This window comes from Panthera tigris, chromosome D1, assembly GCF_018350195.1.
Source record: "Panthera tigris isolate Pti1 chromosome D1, P.tigris_Pti1_mat1.1, whole genome shotgun sequence".
NCBI classification, from domain to species: Eukaryota; Metazoa; Chordata; class Mammalia; order Carnivora; family Felidae; genus Panthera; species Panthera tigris.
The window spans coordinates 56,285,127-56,301,699 of NC_056669.1; the positions used below are offsets into that span (position 1 = coordinate 56,285,127).

Sequence of the window (16,573 nt, forward strand, 5' to 3'; positions counted from 1 at the left end):
CAGGGACTGGACCAGACAGGTCCTGGTGTTCTGTGTGACTGAAGTCACGACAGCGACTGAGTCTCTGCCTAGGGCTGGGCTGGGCCTGGCAGCTGATTCCAAGGGACCCCCTCGTACCTGGAGAGGGATCTGTCTGTTGGTCTAAAGAGCGTGGAGCAAGGTGGGGTGCTGTGGCTGATGTCAGGCCAGCAGGAGACACGCTCCTCACTCAGGGTCTGAGCGTTCAGTTGCAGGACAGGGTGCAGCCTCTCTCCAGAGCATATGCAGAGGTCCAGAAACTGAACGGATACAGACCTGGATGAGACTGAAGATCTCTCCCATAGTGGCCATGGGCCTCTGGCCCCAAAGCGGGTCCTCCTGGTTGTTTTGCACCTTTACCCGCCCCCCCTTCCAGTACCATTAGTGGGCAGGCACGGGGTGGGGGCAGGAGTCGGGAGTGGACAGCTGGGATGTACCATCTCAGGAGGGTCCCAGAGGTATGCTCTAATGCTTAATCATTGCTGTGTGACCTTGGGCACTACGTTCACCCTCTCTGGATCTTGATATCCCTTGGAAGTCAAATCAGCCATGATGGGCAAGGAGGTAACTCTCCTTGAGTTACTCCTTTCCTGTGTTCTGCTAGTGAGTGTAGGGGTGACCTTTCTTCCAGGGGGTGCCAGAAGTGGGGGATTGGGCAAAGCTCACGCCTCTGTCATAGGCCAGTGAGACTGAGACTTCAGGGGACTTGGGCCTGGGTGGCTGTGGGTTGTGCCTTCAGCCTGATTAGCATAGATTGATTAGCATAATAGTGGGTAGCCTTTAGGAAGAACCAGGGTTCCTGGGTTCAAACGCCCCCGCCGCCCAGCCACTTACTAGCTCTGTGACTTCCCCTATTATTTAACCCTTTCTTTGCTGTAGCAGAATGGGGTGCTCTGCACAATGAGGTGGTGATAGTGCCTGCACCAGGTTGTCTGGTGGATTAAATGAATTAAAATAGGTAAAGCTCAGAGACAAGTCTCCTGATGCAAGGGCAGTGTTATTTGAGGTTAGCTCTTAGCTGACCTCTCACTGGGTCTGCCTCCCGGGCTGTGAACTCCCCCAGGGAGGGACCCTGTTTGACTCACGCTGGAGGCCTCAAAGGTCTCAGCACAAGCCTGTTTTGTCATTGGCCCTTAGTACACAGGTGGTGACCTGACCCAACACAGTGCTCTTCCTGTCTGTCCTTCAAGGCCTGGATCATATATGGCCTCCTCCTTCAGGAAGCCCTCACCGATTTCCAAGTGCTTTGTGACCTTTTTTTTTTTTTGCCATTCTCTGTCTCTCTCTCTCATTCTTGGCATCGATCCCCTCCCTCCCACCCCCCATGGGTCCTGTTTATTTACACACTTGTGATGTCCTCTGTGTGAGACCAAGGACACCTGCCCTGTGTCTGTTGTCCCTGTTCCTGTGCAGACCTGGCATGGCACCGAACTCCATAAATATTTGCTCAGTGAAGGAGGCCGAATGTAGGTATTTCACTGGGAAAAGATATACTTGGGGGTGGGGGGTGGGCAATGTGGTTGATGAGGACAATGGGACATCTTTGCTGGTTTTGAAATGTCTAAAAGTGGCTTTGAGTGTTTGTGACCCAAAGGGCGGAGGTCAGTGGATGAGCAGCTTTACCTTGCTAGGTGAATGTGCTTTCTGGTAACCAGAGCTATCTGGCACGGGGATCGGTGGCTCATTCCAGCCTTCCTGCTTTTGCTTCTGCTGCTTTCCCCATTTAGAATGCCATCCTCGCTTCTCACGGCTTGTCCAAATCCTGCTTCCTCAATAAGTGCCCTGGCCACGAAGCCATCCCTTCCTGGCCCCCAGAGTGTGGCATCCGTTCATCATTCCCATCCTCAGACATTTCCTGAGCCTTCCTGGGTCTGGACTGTGGCATGGGTGAGTACGGAGTCTCTCTTTAGGATGGACATCTAGATCTAGCTACAGTATATCCAGTGTGGTTTGACCTGGCCTGAGGCAGGGACCATGGCTTCTGATGACCCACCAGGGATCAAGGAGCTCTTTATGCAGCTGGAGAGATCTACCCATTGGCTTCCCACTGGGCAAGTACTCAGAACCCACCTAATTACTGGGGACAAGCTTCTGGGCACTGGATCCAGCAGGCTGTGGTCATAATCAGCTAATTAAACCACCCAAGAATTGCTCATTGGCCCTGAGGAGGGGAAGGAAGGAGGGGGGGTGGGTAGGGAGGCTCAGAAGAGCGTGAGAAGGCGAGGGATGCTGTGAAGGAGGCTTCAGACACTGGGCCTGCAAGGAGAGCTGCGAAAAGAAAGCAGGAGGTGGGGAGAGAGGGTGGGGGAACAGGGAGAGAGGCAGACACACAGACAGATGAGAGAGAGTGCTATCTGGGGACAGCACCCAAGTGAGATAAATCAAGGACAGGGGCTCTGACCTTGGATACAGGGACCCCACTTCTTCACCATTCCTCTGATACCATGGATAAGCTGCTTTTCCTCTTTGGGCCTCAGTTTCTCCGTGTGTCAAGCAGGAAGGAGAAAGGGCTTTGGCCTGGGAGGTCCGTAGGGTGCTTTCCTTCTCTGTTCTGCAGCCAGAACAGGAGAGAGCATAGAGGGCAGGCTGTGCTCTGTGCTTGATAGCTTGGCCGCTTGCAGCCCTGTCTTCTAGAAGGGGCAGGCAGTGTGTGGGTGTCTTCCAGCCTGAGATTGAGTGCCTGTAGCTTCATCAGGATGGAAGACTATTGGCAACAGGAAAGCCCTCGGCCTCTGTCATGCTCTTGTCCCTGTCCTCATGACTGTCCTGTGGTTCCCAAACTAGTGTCCTCAGCAAGTGACCAGTGAAGGCCTCACAGTGTCTCTCAACAGCCTAGGCCTTTCCCAAATAGCATCCCCCAAAGGTAGAGCCATGGGGTCAAGTCACACAGACTCGGCTTTGCTGTCCAGCAATATCGCACGCTAGCTCCGTGACTGTGGATAAGGGTCTTAAACTCTCTGGGCTTCAGTGTTCTCCTTTGTGAAATAGGTGTGATAATATCACCTATTGCATGTGGTTGCTGTGGCTGAGAGGGTCAGGATTCGATGAAGTCGTTGCTATCATTCAAGACCAGGAGTGGATCTCTGCTGTCCTCTGTGCTCCCCTCTCTCCCGCATCCCCTCCCTTCTCCTGTCCTGAACAGCGCTGTGCACATCGCTGACTATGCGGAGGTGGGGGGTTGCACTGGGCCCGAGAAGAAGTTCAGATGACTTCGCGAAAGGGAAGTGAGATTGCCCAGGGCCGGGGAGGGGCAGAGCAGCTTGGTGCTGGGGCAGCCTGAGCGTCCCCACCTTTTGGCCTCTCGCTCTTGCAGATTCTGTAGGAGGAAGCAGGGAGAATTTGGGGGGCAGGAAGCCGGGGGCAAGGGTGGGCCTCGTGGAGAGCCCCAGGCCTCTCTCCCTTACCCCATGCACCCAGGTGCAGCGGTGGAGTCTAGAGCCAGGTTTTCTAGCAGGGAAGCCAGCAGGCCACTGTTTCACACATTCAGACAACAACACCCCTAGCGGGGGTGCCTGCTTGGAGCTGAGGCGCTTGGAAAGCAGCGCCTGCCTAGGAGGTCTGCTGAGGTCTGGAGGAGAGACAGCAAAGGAGGGAAGAAAGCCGCCTCCCCCTCCCCCAGCCTCTCCCTGCAACGCTGGGCTATGACAGACAAGCTAGGGCCTCTGACTCCAAGGAAGCTGGTTACATAACACAGCCCAACTCCCTGCTTCCTTCTTTCATTCCTCCCCAGAGGGGCCCAGGAGGAGGCAGGCGCTGCTTTGCTCAGGATTCCTGGGCCTGAGAGGTCAATGTGACCATCCCCTGCCTGGCTGGGTGGTACGTGCCTGCCCACACCATTTCAGGAGGAGGGCCGTGTGTACGGCCTTAGTGTGGGCCGTGGCCACTGAGGTTGGCTCTGTGTATCACCACCGCCCCCCCCTCCCACATTCCTGGGAGCAAAGCCGCAAAGGGGAGAAGCCTCATTAGAGGAATAGGCCGTGTCCTGAGATAATTTGCGTGTGAAGTGCCCCCAGAGGGGACCTGGCCTCTCTGCAGCCAGAAGAACAAATAGCAGTTTTTGGTCTGCTCCACTGGGTTCCACAGACATTTCTTGAGCACTCAACCTCCACTCAAGGCATGTCCCCAAGCCGCCTGGCCCACCCCGGTGGCCTGCCTGCCTCTCCTGGTGGGAGGCTGATTTAGGGAGCAGCTCTGCTCCTGTCTCCCATCGAAGACCCTTTCTCAGAAGCTGGGGCCTAGCCCTCCTGGGTTTGGGGTGGCAGGGAACTTCATGATAGAGAACACCGTGGGGGTTCCTCTGGGCTGGGCCTTTTCAGGCTTGGCTTATTTCTTTCACCCCCCCGCCTCCCGAGGAGGTACCTGTGGACAAATTCTGAGTATCTGCCACATCGCAGGCCCTGAGCCGGGTACCGGAGGCGTGAGGATGAAACAGGCGAGTCTCAGCACTGGTGCAGCTCCTGTCTTCTAGGGGAGAGGAAATAGATCATCACAGCACACTGTAAGAAGGGGGTGACGTGGATTAGTTTCTATCGGGGGCAGAGCGAGCCCGGTGGTTAAGGGTCAGAGGCGGCTCCTCGGAAGGGGGGCACCGGAGCAGGCTTTGGATGGTGAGGTAGAAGCGAGCCAGAGGCGTATCTGTGATGGCGGTTTTCAGCCAGGACTGACTTCCTTCGTCAGATACATGAGAACCCTCTATGTACCAGGCACGGTGTCAGACACTCACTTCCTCTGCTGTCGGTTAGGGGTGTCCTGGGGCTGCAGACTGCTTGAGGACACAAAATCTCGGGTGAAAGTCCACGTTCTGTTACATGGCATCACTGTGAGTGGGCCTGGACAGAAGAAACGGGACGGACATAGGAGGAGACACCAGGTCCGGCCACGAGGGTCTGCCCAGGTCTCTTCTGGTGGAAGGCCACTGGAGCAAAGGCTTTCCTCCGGTGGAGGAAACCCTGCAGAGAGGGTCTGATGACTTCCCAGATAAGCGGTGGCCGTGAAATAGGAAACCGTGTCATCATCTGAGAAACAGCTCTAGGCTCTGGGGCTGTGGGGTGGCGGTGGAGGTGGGGACACCTCTGAGCTCTGAGTGACGGCTGTTTCTGGGAACATGGAGGCCAGAGGCCAGTGGCTGCCTGGTGGAGAGAAGCAGTGGGCTGGGGGTTCTCACCTCCCCTCTACCAATAGCTTTGGGTCTCACGTCTCCTCTACCAAGAGCTTTGTGAAAAGCTACCAATAGCTTTTCAGCCTCTGGGCATAAAGTTTCCATTCTTTCTCTGTTGTATCTGTGCTAATGAAAGCAGCTAGCACATTAGCAGGATGATTTTATTATGGGTCTTTATTGCCCCAGGGCTGTGGAAGAAACCTGGAAGCATTTTTAAGCTCAGTAATGAGAACTTTTTCTTTGCAAGGGATTTTTTTTTTAATATCCTAAAAATGACAAAGATGATCACATGGCATAATGGAGTGGTTAATATGCACATATTCATTTCTCATTTAGAGGGCTGACTTCAGCAGCAAGGCACTCAGTATGCACACTTGAAACAATCTGGTCATCTCTGATGTTCACTATTTTGCAGTCAGTTTTGCCCTCCTGCTCCCCCAGAAGAGGTAAAGTTTTTTGGTAAGGAAAACTTTCAGGGGCGCCTGGGTGGCTCAGTCGGTTAAGCGTCTGACTCCTGGTATTGGTGCAGGTCATGATCTCACACTTCGTGGGATCGAGCCCCATGTCCGGACTCTGCCCTGGGAGTGCGGAACCTGCTTGGGATTCTCTCTCTCCCTCTCTCTCTGCCCCTTCCCTGCTTGAGCGCGCGCTCTCTCTCTCTCTCAAAATAAACATCAAAAATAAATAAAAATAAAAAAAGAACTTTCAAACAAAGAACCATGACTCAGTCTCAGATTGAGTCCTGTCCCAGGCCACACAGCAACCTGGCTCCCTCAAGCCTCAGTTTCTGTTGGAGTGTTTGGGGACAGGGGTGTGCCAAGCTCCATGGAGAAGAGAAACACCAACCCTAACCTTCAGGACACCCAACCAGATGCTGACGGATACGTGCCACTATCACTGAAGTGCCTTTCTTCTCCCCATTCCACTGCCACTGGCCCAGGCCAAGCCCCGCTTCTGGCCTGGACTGTTACACTAGTCTTCTGACTGCTGTCCCTTTGCTCAGTCTAGACGCCCCCCAAACCCTCCTCTTATTCTGAAATTCATATCTGACTCTGTTTCCCCCCCACCCCCCGGCTTAAAAACTGGCCAGTTTTGGGGTGCTCAGTCAGTTAAACGTCCGACTTCAGCTCAGGTCATGATCTCAAAGCTTGTTAGTTTGAGCCCCACATCAGGCTCTCTGCTCTCAGCGCACAGCCTCCTTCAGATCCTCTGTCTCCCTCTCTATCTGCCCCTTCCCTGCTCACACACACACTCTCTCTCTCAAAAATAAATAAACATAAAAAAAAAACAACTGGGGAGCACCTGGGTGGCTCAGTCAGTTAAGGGTCCAACTCTTGATTTCGGCTTAGGTCATGATCTCAGGTTTGTGAGTTCGAGCCATACGTCAGGCTCCCACTGGCAGCGCAGAGCCTGCTTAAGACTCTGTCTCCCTCTCTTTCTCTGCCCCTCCCCTGCTCGCTCTCTACCTCTCTTTCTCAAAATAAATAAATAAATAAAACAAACATTAAAAAAAAAAAACCTGGGGGCGCCTGGGTGGCTCAGTCGGTTAAGCGTCCGACTTCGGCTCAGGTCACGATCTCGCGGTCCGTGAGTTCGAGCCCCGCGTCGGGCTCTGTGCTGACTGCTCAGAGCCTGGAGCCTGTTCCAGATTCTGTCTCCCTCTCTCTCTGACCCTCCCCCGTTCATGCTCTGTCTCTCTCTGTCTCAAAAATAAATAAACGTTAAAAAAAAATAAAAAAACAAAAACAAAACAAAAAACAAAAACAAAACAACAAACCCTGGCTTGTTTCTGTAGGATAGTCCACATTCGTGGGGTGCAGGGTGGGGTGCATTGGGGGGCCTTTCATGATCTTTGCCAAACTTCCTTCCAGTGCTCCTATCTCAGCTCTCCCCACCACACAGCAAACACTCTGGCTGCACTGACTTTTTTTTTGGATGTTCCTCCACAGTCTTCACACTTTATCCACACTGTGCCTTTGTTCAAGCTGGTCTCTGTCTGGAATACCTTCTTCCTCTGACGATATCTCCCTTATATTTTCAGGTTGAACCTAACCTCAGTGCAGTTCAGTTGATCTGTTGTACGGAGCACCTACTGTATGCTTAGGCACGACTCCTTCCCTTGACTTGGTGCTCCCTGCCCAGGCAATCAGTGCCCTTTTCCGTGCTCCCTTGCACCATGATGCATGGTGGCTCATTGATGCATGGTGGCATCATTCCATGATGGCTCATTGCATCATCATGGTTAGCTGCTGACATGTCAGTTTCCCATGTTAGAGCGCAGACAAGTGTTTGGTACCTCTTGGACCCCCAGCTCCTGATAGGGCTGGCCCAGCCAGGTGAGACCTAGGTTTGTAGAAGTGAACTGAAGCAAGAATACAAGCACCACATGCATATTTGCACACACACGCCCATGTGTGTATGCACATGTGCACACACATACACACACTTGTGATACACGTGGCTGTTGTACTCAAATAAGTTAGGGCCAGAATTAGGTGGGGGTGTGAGTCACTTAAGATTCCCTGGAGGGAGGTGCCTGGGTGGCTCAGTCAGTTCAGCGTCCGACTTCGGCTCAGGTATGATCTTGTGGTTCATGAGTTGGAGCCTGCATTGGGCTCTGTGCTGACAGCTCAGAGGCTGGAGCCTGCTTCGGATTCTGTGTCTTCTTCTCTCTCTGCCCCGCCCCTGCTCGTGTTCTTGTCGCTCTCAAAAATAAATAAAAATATTTTTTAAAAAATTAAAAGAAAAATTCCCTGGAGGAAGTGAGCCCTGAGCTGCTGACCCAAAAGAGAAGCACTCTTTCCCTCTTCTCACTTCCTTCCTGGCCCTGCTGCTGAAAGAAAACAGCTGACACTGGCTATGAAAAGGGAAATATATGTATTTTGAATTGGGGGTTGGGATCTCCTAGCCTGAAGGTGATTAAATCAGGCGCGTGCTTCCCTCCCTTCCTGCCCAGCCCTCCCTCCCCCTCTCCCTCCCTCCCCTTAGTCCCTCCCCTTCCTCCCTCCTTTCCTTTCCTGTCTCCTTTATCTCCTCCCTCCGGTCTCTCCCCCCCATTCCTCCCCTCTGTCCTCCCTTCCTCCCCTCCCTGCCTACTCCCTCCCCTCCCTCCCTCTCTCCCTCCCTTCCTTCCACACACATTTTCTGAACCTCTAGGACATGCCAAATACTGGGGGCTACAAAATTGATTAAATAAAACATATCTTTATATTTTTCTGTCTTCTTAATGTTCATGCTGGAACAAACCTGCCCTTTCTTTTATCTGTCTCAATGGATCAGAGTTCAAGTCTTGGCATGTCACTGATAGCTCTGTAACTCTGGGCAAGTCAGGTCACTTTTCTGAGCCTCAGTTGTCTTATGTATACCATGGAGATGACAATACCTTCCTCCTAAGAGTGCAGTTGATAATGTGCGTGAGGTGCTAAGCAGGTGCCTTTGATAGTTCTTCATTGAGTGAGAGCCACTCTCCAACTGGAAGCTTCCCGAGGGCAGTGACCACGTCCAGTGTGTCCTCAGTGGCCAGCACAGGGCCAGGCACACAGTAACAGTACATCAGCGTGATCTGTTATCCCAGTTTTCCTGGGACTGTCTCAGTCCCACATCTTGGGAAACACCTTGGTCCTGGGTGAATGGGGACAGTGGGTCGCCCTACACTACGTTCTCCATGAGGGTTTGTAGAATGGATATAGGAGTGAATGAATCATGAAGGAAGGACCGAGGTAGGACTAGGGCAGGCAAGAGCAAGCACTGGGCAGCTGGCTTGTCAGGTGAGAGGTGGTCCTGTGAAGGGACTAGAAGGCCTGGCAGGTGCAAGGTGGGAGGTGGGCATGGCGCCCTCTGCTGCGTGGCAGCATGAAGAAAGACACAGGTCCTGAGTCTGTGAGGCTATTGCTTTCGAGCAGGTTTCAGGCTTCCAGGGCCTATGCACTCTTCCTCTGACACAGCCAGAGAGGGGAAGGCAATCGCCGATCCACTTTTGCTAGAAAGGCCTGTGAGAAGCCACCAGCTGCTCCTCTGCTTTGGAAGCGGGAGGCCTCATGTTCCTCACTCAGCCCACTGTGTCCCAGCCTGTCTGCCTTCTGAGCTAGCCACTCCAGACTGCGAAGAGACTGCGCAGAGGTCTGGGCTGGGGGATGGGAGAGCAGGACTGCAGCCCCATTCTCAGGTCCTGGCCCAGAGACCTAGCTAGGCCTCAGTTCCCCACCTGTTGCCTGGGGATCAGCCCTTCCTGCCAGGGTGTCTGTGAGTTGTGACTTGTGGAAGGCCCCTTGGCACGTCTAGCACAGCATAGGTCCAGTGAGTGCCATTTGTTGTCCCTTTTTGTAAGTGGGAACAATAAAACTGGCTCTGCATACCTCCCAGGGCTGATGTGGGGGCCAAATGGGATGTGGGATGCGGGAACACTTGATAATCAGTGTTGTATCCTTTGAATATTTGGGGATGGGGCTCTTGCCAAGGCTGTTCCTGCTGGCCTGGGGTTCCAGGCACAGGTGGGGGATGACCCTGCCCACCCGGGCATAGAAGATCCTCCTGGGGATGTGCTCCAGGATCACAAAGAAAGCCAGCGGTGCTATCCGTGTGAGCGTACGTACTCTGTGGGTTGGCCCTGTGCTCAGATGATCTCCGCTTCTTCTGAAACCATGGCAAGAGGGAGACAGACAGATAGACATGGCCCAATTGCAGGGAGGTTTTAGTAGCAGCAGGACGCGTGACAAGAAGAAGGAATGTTCTCCGGAGCCTCCTCTGTCTGCTGGGCTGGAGGCAGGGCCTTTGTGAAGGCGGGTGGTGTTCGGATCGCCTCTGGGCCCTTCCTCCAGCCCAGAGGCGGGTTCACCATGAGGCTGGTGCAGCTTCAGCTTCGGGCCCTTTGTGCTCCAGGGCCCGTTCCAAGGCCTAGCGCTGTCCACGTGCTTGGACGCTTTGTGAAAGGCGCCAAAGGAAGACATTTTTGTACCCTTCTCCTTCTCCTTCTCCTTCTCCTTCTCCTTCTCCTCCTCCTCCTCCTCCTCCTCCTCCTCCTCCTCCTCCTTCTCCTTCTCCTTCTCCTTCTCCTTTTTTAAGAGGAGGATGAGATGAGCTCATCCAAGACTGGATCTGCCCCTGCTCAGGCCAGGTGGTCCTTTGTGCCAGGATGTGGGTGCCGCGTCCCTACGTGTGCTCAGAGCAGTCTCACCCCACGCGTGTGGACCTGGTCATCAGTTAGAGTCCTCACTGCTGAGGCAGGACCTGAAAGTCTCCCAGAGGGGAGCTGGTTCTGGGACAGGCCCAACTGCGGATCCTACTTGCTATGTAAAGAAGAGCCTGGAAAGGTCCTTCTGCCCTCAGTCTTCCTCATCTGCAACATGGACACAATACCTACCTGAAAAGGCATGGAAAGGTTTAAACAATGTACCCCAGATGAAACATCCTGGTACAGCCCCAGGCTTGTCACGCGGGAGCTCAGTAAATGGTGGTGGAAGCTGGATGGAGATGGGCAGGGGTGTGGTGGGGAGGGTTGGGGCGTTGGGGGGTGGGGTCGGAGGGCATTGGGGTGGAGCCAGTCCACTGCCTGTCAAATTCACCTGCACCCTGCTGTGCCCCTTGTTGGGTGCTGGGGACATGAGCTGCTGGGGTGGGGTGGTGGTGGTCAGATGAGCTAAGACGTTGGAAAGTGTTTATAAGCTGTGAAATACAGTTCCCTGGGAAGGAACAGTTGTAAACTGAGTGGCCTTTTTGTGGGAGAGGTCAGAATAGAAGTCTGCTTCGGGGGGGGGGGGGGGGGGGGGGGGAGGAAGGGGGGTTGGGTGGGAGGTAACCAGCCTGACTGGTTTTGTTGGAAAGCTCTGCTGCCCTGGCAGGCAAACTGACCTTTCTGGCTTAGGAAGGAAACCCGGACAGCAGGGTGCGCTGTTTCCCACGTCCTCCACCCTCGCACCGAGGTGGGGAGAGGTGAAGGGAGCTTACTGGTGGTTGCCTCGTCGCTCCCAACTTCGGTGCCCCCTTCAGAGAGGGAGGAGCAGTGGGGGTGGGGAGAAAAGAACATAGGCTTTGGTGTAAGGCCAGGTTTCAAACACTACCACTACTGCTTATGTCTGTGTGCTTGCGACAGTAGTGTAATCTTGCTGCACCTCGGTTTTCTCATCTTTAAAATGGGTGTGATAATATTCTCTCCCCCTGCCCAGATTGTTGGAAGGCCTAAATGAGATAATGTAGGGCTTAGCACAGTGCCTGGCACATAGTATCGTGCTCAATAAATACTGATTATCCCTCTGTCTTGCCCCATGACCCTCATCAACCTGTCTTGCATTCTGTTCCTTTACCCATGTGTGCATACCCTCAGTTGGATTGGGCTCCCTGGTAGAGAAGGTCATGCTTTATTCACCCATCATTACACCCCCAGCCCTGACACAGTGTCTTCAAGACTCCCTGAACTGCTTGGCGACAAGCTCCATTGGCTCAAGGAGAAGAGCGCGAAGTTTTAGCCAGAAACTCACTTATTGCACACCTACTACGTGTTTCTGCTGGAGGCATACTGGGTGGTCTCTTCCCCTCAGAGCTTGAATGGCCACTTGTAATTTGCTATCACCCTCTGTTACAGTGACTTTCTTTTCTTTCCTTCTGGTCCCAGTACCTGGCACGGGGGATTCACATACATTTTTGTTGAATGAATGGCTGCCTTCCCCCCCACTATTCTGAAAGCAGGCTTGGTGTCCCTTCCAGCCCAGCCACTTTCTAGCCGGGGCAAGTCACCCTGCCTCTTTCAGCTTCAGTTTCCTCCCCTTTAAAATGGGGAGGGGCGCCTGGGTGGCACAATCGGTTGAGCGTCTGACTCTTGGTTTCTGCTCAGGTCATGATGTCACCGTTCTGAGTTCGAGCCCCACGTCAGGCTCTGTGCTTGGGATCCTTTCTCTCCTCTCTCTGCCCCTCCCCTTCTCCCTCTCTTTCTTGCAATAAATAAATAAACCTAAAAAATAAATAAATAAAATGGAGAAAATAGTGGTACCAAATAATCAGGGGCTCAACCGTGCCTAGGACAAGGTAAGCACCCAATAATGGCAGCTGCTGTTTTTCAAATGATCTCCAGGGGTCTTCCTCTTCTGGTTGGGAGAATATTCCATTCCTGCAGACCCTCTCTGCTGGCCTCACAAAGGATTTGGAGCTCTGTGCAAACTGTTTATGTTTCCCCGGCAGAGTTTATTACCCAGCCGGGCCTACTGCAATTAATTACAGGCAGAGCAAATAACTTGTCCCTGGGAGGCTGGGCTTGGCATAAACATTTACATCCAGCCAGGGGCCAGCTCAGGGGCTTGGCTCTTTCCTCCAGCCTTTAGAACACAGAGAGATCAGGGGATCAGAGATCAGAGGTGTGGGATGGGGTGGGGTGCCAGAGAGAAACAGCTTTCCTTCAACTGCTTTTCCTGGACTGTTCCTTAGCCCTTGAGGTGCTGGGCGAATGCTTTCTCTTTTCATCCTCCTCATTACCCACAAGCCGACTCCCTGTTTGCAGATGGAGAAGTCGAGGCTCAGCGAAATGAAGCAGTCTGTTTAAAGCCACACAGCTCACAGGGGAGGCAGGAGCTGAAGGTTCACGTGGCAGCTGTGTAGAAAAACAGACTGGAAAACAGAGGCCAGAAGTTGGGAAATCACCAAGGGATTGTTTGTTCGTGCGTTCACTCATTCATGCACTCGTCCATTCACTACATAGTTGTCAGGCCCCTGTCCTGTGTGAAAGGGGCCTAAGGAGGCAGTGGTGACTATGAGTCACTGGGCTGAGTCCAGATTGTCTCCACATTGAATGCCAGAGACTCCCTCAGGATGGTCCCATTAACAGGCAAATGTGTGGCAGAGGCGGTTTCTTGGAGGGCCAGGCAGGAGATGGCCTCCCTGGGTGTCTACTGTTCATAGCCACACCGTCTTACACAGAGAGGTGGCCTGAGGGGAAGTTGTCAAAACGAAGGGCTGTCTGAAGTCAACTCACTCCTCCCAACCTAGAATCTGGAATTCTAGATTTCCAAGCCCCTACCTCTGTGCAGAGAAGGCTCAGACGAGGTTTGGCTCAAAGTTACAGCAGGGACGCATAGTGGGCATTCCTGGCAAAGGACTTTTTCTCGTGCATTTATGTCTGAGAGGTGAAATGACAGATTGGCAGGGCAGACCCTCATGGCTGTCCTGATCCACAGCTCCTCCCCACTCCATGCTGTGAGTCCTGTGTTTTCTGGAGGCCCTTCCAGCTCAGCAATTCCTGTTCTGCTCGACAGTCTCACTGTGAAGCACTCTAGAACATTCTGCTAGGGGCCATCTTCCTTCTCTCCAGGGTAGAAAGCTAAGACCCAGGAAGGAAGGAGCAGGGTCCTCCTGCCCCTGTACTCATTTTGGACATGGTGTGCCTGGATCCTGGGACCTCTGGGCTGGGCAGGAGCCCATCCCTACAGCTTCAGGCCCTGGTGGACCCTGGGGCCTAGCCTGAATCATCCACTCTGGGTGGTCAGCACCTGGCCCAGAGCCTGGCATGTGCCTGGCACTGATGCCCAGGAAAAGCGTGACTTGCAGGGCGAGTGAGTGGCTGGTGGGAGACAAGGAAACTCTAGGGAAGAACACCTAGTTCGGCAGGCCGGGGCTTCCAATGCAAATCACCGCTCTACCACGTATGAACATCAGTGTTGCTTCTAGAAGCGAGATGGAACAATAGTCCTCACCCGCAGAGTCATGGTGGGGTCAAAAGGCAGCAGAAAGTGGAAACAGATGGTCCAAATATGCATCAGTGGATGAAGGGCTAAACCACCTGTGGTCTGTCCAAACCATAGAATAGTATTGAGTCATAAAAAGGAATCACATACTGATACACGCTACAGCATGGACAAGCCCTGAAAACATCGTTCTAAGCGAAAGAAGCCAGTCACAAAGGTCACGTGTGTATGAATCCATTTATATGAACTGTCCAGGACAGATCCATCCGTAGACACAGAAAGCCGACCTCGGTAGTTGCCAGGGGAAGGGGGAGAGGAGGATGGGGAGAAGAAACTACTTATGGGTGAAGCATTTTACTGTGGAGGGATGGAAATGTTTTGGAAATAGAGGAGGAAGTTTTGCATGCTGTGAATGCGCTAAATGCCGCTAATTGTTGACTTTGGCATGGTACATTTTATGTTATGTGAATTTCACCTCAATGAATTATATTTTTTTAGTTGCTAAGAAGACAAGGCAGCATCGGTTAGGAGGGGATGCTGGAGGTGAGACAGGGGTGTGGGGGCGAGACTACTGCAGAAAGGATGGTGTGGGATTGAACGCCGTGACAGGTGCAGGTGTCCAGTGGGAAGCAGTATGGCGGACCGGTTAGGACCAAGGGTTCTAGAATAAGACTGACAGGATTCAAAGCTATGTGGCCTTGGGCAGGTTGTTTAACCCCTCTTTGTTTCATTTTCTCATCTGTGAGATGGGAATAATGAAGTTCGTATTATGGGGATCTTCATCTTTTATTATGGAAATTGTAAAATTTTCTGGAGCATTAAATGAGTTAATATTTGTAAAGTGCTTAGAATAGCACTTGGCACAAAGTAAGTACTGCGTGAATGCTAGCTGCTGTTATTATGGCCCATTCACATTTTTATCTATGTGCTCGTTACTGAGCACCAGGCCTAGGCTGTTCTCCGAGGCTGGGGCCGTGAGCCGGACCCAGGGCCTGTTCTCTGGAGCGCCGTCTCGTCTTGGTGCAGGAATCAAGCCTCCTCCCACGCTGCTTGCAGCTCCAGCTGTTAATGAAATCACCTCACCTCCTGCTTTTCAGAGCTGCCTGAGTGGGCACTGTTTCCCCTATAGGACCTGGCAGGCCTCCTTCATGGCTTTTGAAAACACCCAGGCCTTGGGGGCTGGTGCCTTGGGCTCTCGGGAACTTTAGTAAGGCTATTGTTTGCCTGCTTGTCATGGAAGAAGTCAGGGGGCTGCGCTCTGGGGTTCTCAGTGTTTTCTAACCTCCAGACCTCTGAGCCTGTGTTTGGGATGGGTCTGAGGTGTCACATCTGTCGCAATTTTATTTATAAAAAGCGGAAGGTCTTTTTTGGGCTGGCACTCTGGACAACCAAAGTAGGGCATTGCAGTGGGAGTCGGGGTCCCTCCTGAGCCCCAGCCTTCAAGCTTCTGCTTCCTTTTGGGCCTGACCAGCCCCTGTCAGCCTCCCTGGCCCCGCCAGCAGTCATTCAGGCTCTGAGTCTCATGGACTGAAACAATCCGATTCCAGCCGCTGCCTACCCCCCCACCGCACCCCGCTCTGGCAAGCCCTCCACATTGGCACCCCTCCCAGGGCCATCCTCAGTCTGTCACTCGGGCACAGGCATGTGCCCCATCCCTTCACTGTGACAGTCAATACATACGGAGTCACCTGGTCATGGTAACTTCCATTCACCCCCAGCAAAGTCTCGCTCAGCTCTGGGGCCTCCCACCTAGCACTGCCCTCTCCAACACCTGCATCCCCCAGCCACCTCTGACCACCTGCCCTCCCATCCCCCAGAGCTCTGCCTTCACCTGCTGGCTTCCCTGCCAGATTCTTGTCCCAGAGGTTGCCCCAGGGCAGCTGAGCAGGAATGTCATTCCAGGAAGGCGCTTGCCTTCTCTCTTCTTATAAAAACAAAACTACATCGTAAGTAGCTTGAGTCAGGCCTTCTGGAACTCCTCCCTGGGGGTGGGAGGATGGACAAAACAGGCAGTCGTGGATGAACTGGAGGGCCTCGGGAAGAAGGTAGAGCCAGAGTCAGGCCAGGCAGAGTTCTCTGGGTTCTCAGAGGGCCCCAGTGTATTCATATCCCCCCTTTTCTCTCCCAGGCACGCGCACCACACTCCTTCACATAGACTCTGGCCCTCGAGGGCTTGGCATGCCGTGATCAGGGAAGGTTCTTTTGGTAGAATACTCATTTATTCAGCCTTTCATTCATCCATGGGCCTTTGCTCAGTGCCAGGCCCTGTGCTGAACCCCAGGGAGAGTAAGACCAGACCAAGTCCCTGCCTGAGGGCTGGCGAGGGAGGCCCTTGGGCACTCAGAAGGATACAGTGCAGTCTGATAAGGGCCATGCATTCATTTGCTCGTTCAGCAAAGACTTGCCAAGCACCTGCTACGTACCAGGCAGCATTCTAGCACTGGGCCACCAGCCGTGAACAAAGCAACAAAGCAGGCAGGAACCCTTCCCTTCACCAGGCTAACCTTCTAGTGTTGTGTTCTCTTAGAGACAGAGTGACCAGAGTTCTGATGCAGCATTTAAAAAAACTAATACTTATCTTTCAGTGATTATTTTTAAAAACACAAAACCTTCCCACTTGGACAAGGAGAAGATAGCAATCACCCATAATCTCATCACTTTGGAAGGTCATCAAAAAAATTTTTTTGTGTGTCTTCCCTCTTTGCTTGTGTGTGTACGTGTACGTGTGCAT

General features: G+C 53.1%; 1 protein-coding gene across 5 annotated transcripts in view; it reads left to right on the forward strand.

Moving 5' to 3' along the window:
• The window catches only part of ARRB1 (arrestin beta 1), a 75,493-nt gene that overhangs the window by 6,022 nt on the left and 52,898 nt on the right, over nt 1-16,573 (forward strand). The window contains exon 1 of one of the 5 annotated variants that reach the window (XM_042959224.1): nt 1,372-1,905. The exons of 3 other annotated variants lie outside the window; for them this stretch is intronic. In XM_042959224.1, coding sequence (XP_042815158.1) covers nt 1,902-1,905 — 4 coding nt within the window. In that variant the 5' untranslated portion in view covers nt 1,372-1,901. One more of the 5 variants, XM_042959226.1, reaches the window with a different exon arrangement.